The 2500-nt window shown below is 50.1% G+C and overlaps 1 protein-coding gene across 4 annotated transcripts in view; it reads right to left on the bottom strand.

Annotated features, from left to right (window-relative positions):
• Window positions 1-2500, bottom strand: part of kdm2bb (lysine (K)-specific demethylase 2Bb) — a 37736-nt gene that overhangs the window by 9066 nt on the left and 26170 nt on the right. For all 4 annotated transcript variants that reach the window (XM_062553829.1, XM_062553830.1, XM_062553828.1 and 1 more), the window contains exon 17: window positions 1-806. This exon is cut by the window's left edge and continues 117 nt beyond it. In XM_062553829.1, the coding sequence (XP_062409813.1) occupies window positions 1-806 (806 nt within the window). The remainder of the gene's footprint in view (window positions 807-2500) is intronic.

Consider the following 2500-nt stretch of genomic DNA (forward strand, 5'->3'; position numbering starts at 1 on the left):
AGGAGCGAGTCGGGCGGGGGGCTGATGGGGGGGGGCCGGATGACGTGGCGCTCCTGGGGGGAGGTGGCGGCGGGGGAGGGGGGCGAGTGGGGGAGGTGCGAGCGCGGGACGGAGGACGGAGGGGGGGGAGGACTGCGGCTCCAGCCCAGCGGGGACAGGACGGGTCTGCTGCGGGGGGTGGGGGTCACCGTGCCGCCGCCACCGCCACCGTTCCGCTCGTGCGCCGAGCACAGCCAGTCGGCCAGGTCGTTGCCGCTCCGGTGCCCGTTACTCAGGTGCCTCCGCTCGCCGTTGACCCGGCGGCCTCTCCCCGCGCGCTCCTCTTCCTCGTCGTCCGCGTCCTCTTCCTCGCTCTCCGCGGGCTCCGATTTGATTGGCCGGCGGCCGTTCTGTCCGTTCAGGGGCTCCTCTTTCGCCCGCACTTCCTGTTTGGGCTCCCGCTTGGCCACCTTCGGCTGCCGCGGCCTCTGATTGGACCTCGGCTTGCTTCTGTCTGCTGCTGATTCGCTGCTGCTAGGCCTCACTTGTGAAGGGCTACGCTGCGATTGGTCGATCTCCTTTGTCTTTCTGGGCTGCAGGCTGGATGGGACTTTCCTCTTCTCTGAGCTCTTCTCCTCTCTCTCCTCCTCCTCCTCTTCCTCCTCCTCTTCCCTCTCGTCATCCCCGTCCTCCTCTTCCTCGGACCTTCCTCGCTGTACCTCTCGGTCCTGTGTTCGCCCGTACTCCTCCTCTTCCTCCTCCTTCTCCACTTTGATGGAGGACAAAAGCTTGAAGGACTGTGAGTTCTCTGATTTTATGGACTTTTTCTGTAACACAACACAACACAAAGAGAACAGGTTCAAACTACTAACTCATCCACTGGCCTACTTAACCAACCAGCCTACACACCCTACTTAACCCTTAGTAGAACAACACATCCATTACAGTAAGCAGTACGTTTTGGTTGAGAACAAGTAATCACAAATTACTGTTGCTTAATGTAAGCTTTTTGACTTTATTTATTATTTTTGACTAGTTGAAATTATAAATATGCATTATATACTGTAAGCATCAACAAAAGCATCTGTGAAATACCATACACATAAACAAGACAGAAGCCTAGTCTTTTAATCGTATATAGTACTTAACGATGACATGCTGTGAATGCTTTTAATCGTATACTTAGAGACAACATGCTGTGAATGCTTTTTCTTACATGGCCATGTGGTGGTCAGAACTGCATAGCGCATATATCCTACACAGACACTAGGGTGGACAGGTGTCTATCGGTCCTTTACATGACCATATTCCATGGAAATTCACTTGACGATGACGATGAGTTCTAATTGCCTGACCAAACATGTTACACAAACTGCACGGTTGCATGTGGTCTCTTTACGGAGACTCTTGGGGTTGTTTCTGTGTTGGTCAGCTCTTTGTGGTGTAGTAGTTAGCTGTAGTGGGTAAACTGTGGTGTAGGAGTTAGCTGTAGTGGATATACTGTAGTGTAGTAGTTAGCTGTAGTGGGTAAACTGTGGTGTAGTAGTTAGCTGTAGTGGATATACTGTAGTGTAGTAGTTACTGTAGCTGTAGCGGATATACTGTGGTGTAGTAGTTAGCTGTAGTGGGTAAACTGTGGTGTAGTAGTCAGCTGTAGTGGATATACTGTAGTGTAGTAGTTAGCTGTAGCGGATATACTGTGGTGTAGTAGTTAGCTGTAGTGGGTAAACTGTGGTGTAGTAGTCAGCTGTAGTGGATATACTGTAGTGTAGTAGTTAGCTGTAGCGGATATACTGTGGTGTAGTAGTTAGCTGTAGTGGGTAAACTGTGGTGTAGTAGTTAGCTGTAGTGGATATACTGTAGTGTAGTAGTTAGCTGTAGCGGATATACTGTGGTGTAGTAGTTAGCTGGAGTGGGTATACTGTGATGTAGTAGTCAGCTGTAGTAATGTTAATATGTAGTAGTCAGCTGTAATGTAATGTTAATACGTATCCTTGTAGGGGGGGGGGGTAAGTGTGTATACTGAGATGGTGATGCTTTTTAAGTGGATATACTGCACAGTCCTGTGTATCATGTAAGTGGGTATACTGCACAGTCCTGTGTAGTCACGTAAGTGGATATACTGCACAGTCCTGCGTAGTCACGTAAGTGGGTATACTGCACAGTCCTGCGTAGTCACGTAAGTGGGTATACTGCACAGTCCTGCGTAGTCACGTAAGTGGGTATACTGCACAGTCCTGTGTATCATGTAAGTGGGTATACTGCACAGTCCTGTGTAGTCACGTAAGTGGGTATACTGCACAGTCCTGTGTAGTCACGTAAGTGGGTATACTGCACAGTCCTGCGTAGTCACGTAAGTGGGTATACTGCACAGTCCTGCGTAGTCACGTAAGTGGGTATACTGCACAGTCCTGCGTAGTCACGTAAGTGGGTATACTGCACAGTCCTGCGTAGTCACGTAAGTGGGTATACTATACTGCACAGTCCTGCGTAGTCACGTAAGTGGGTATACTGCACAGTC

Source organism: Sardina pilchardus, chromosome 14 (genome assembly GCF_963854185.1).
Source record: "Sardina pilchardus chromosome 14, fSarPil1.1, whole genome shotgun sequence".
Lineage (NCBI taxonomy): Eukaryota > Metazoa > Chordata > Actinopteri > Clupeiformes > Clupeidae > Sardina > Sardina pilchardus.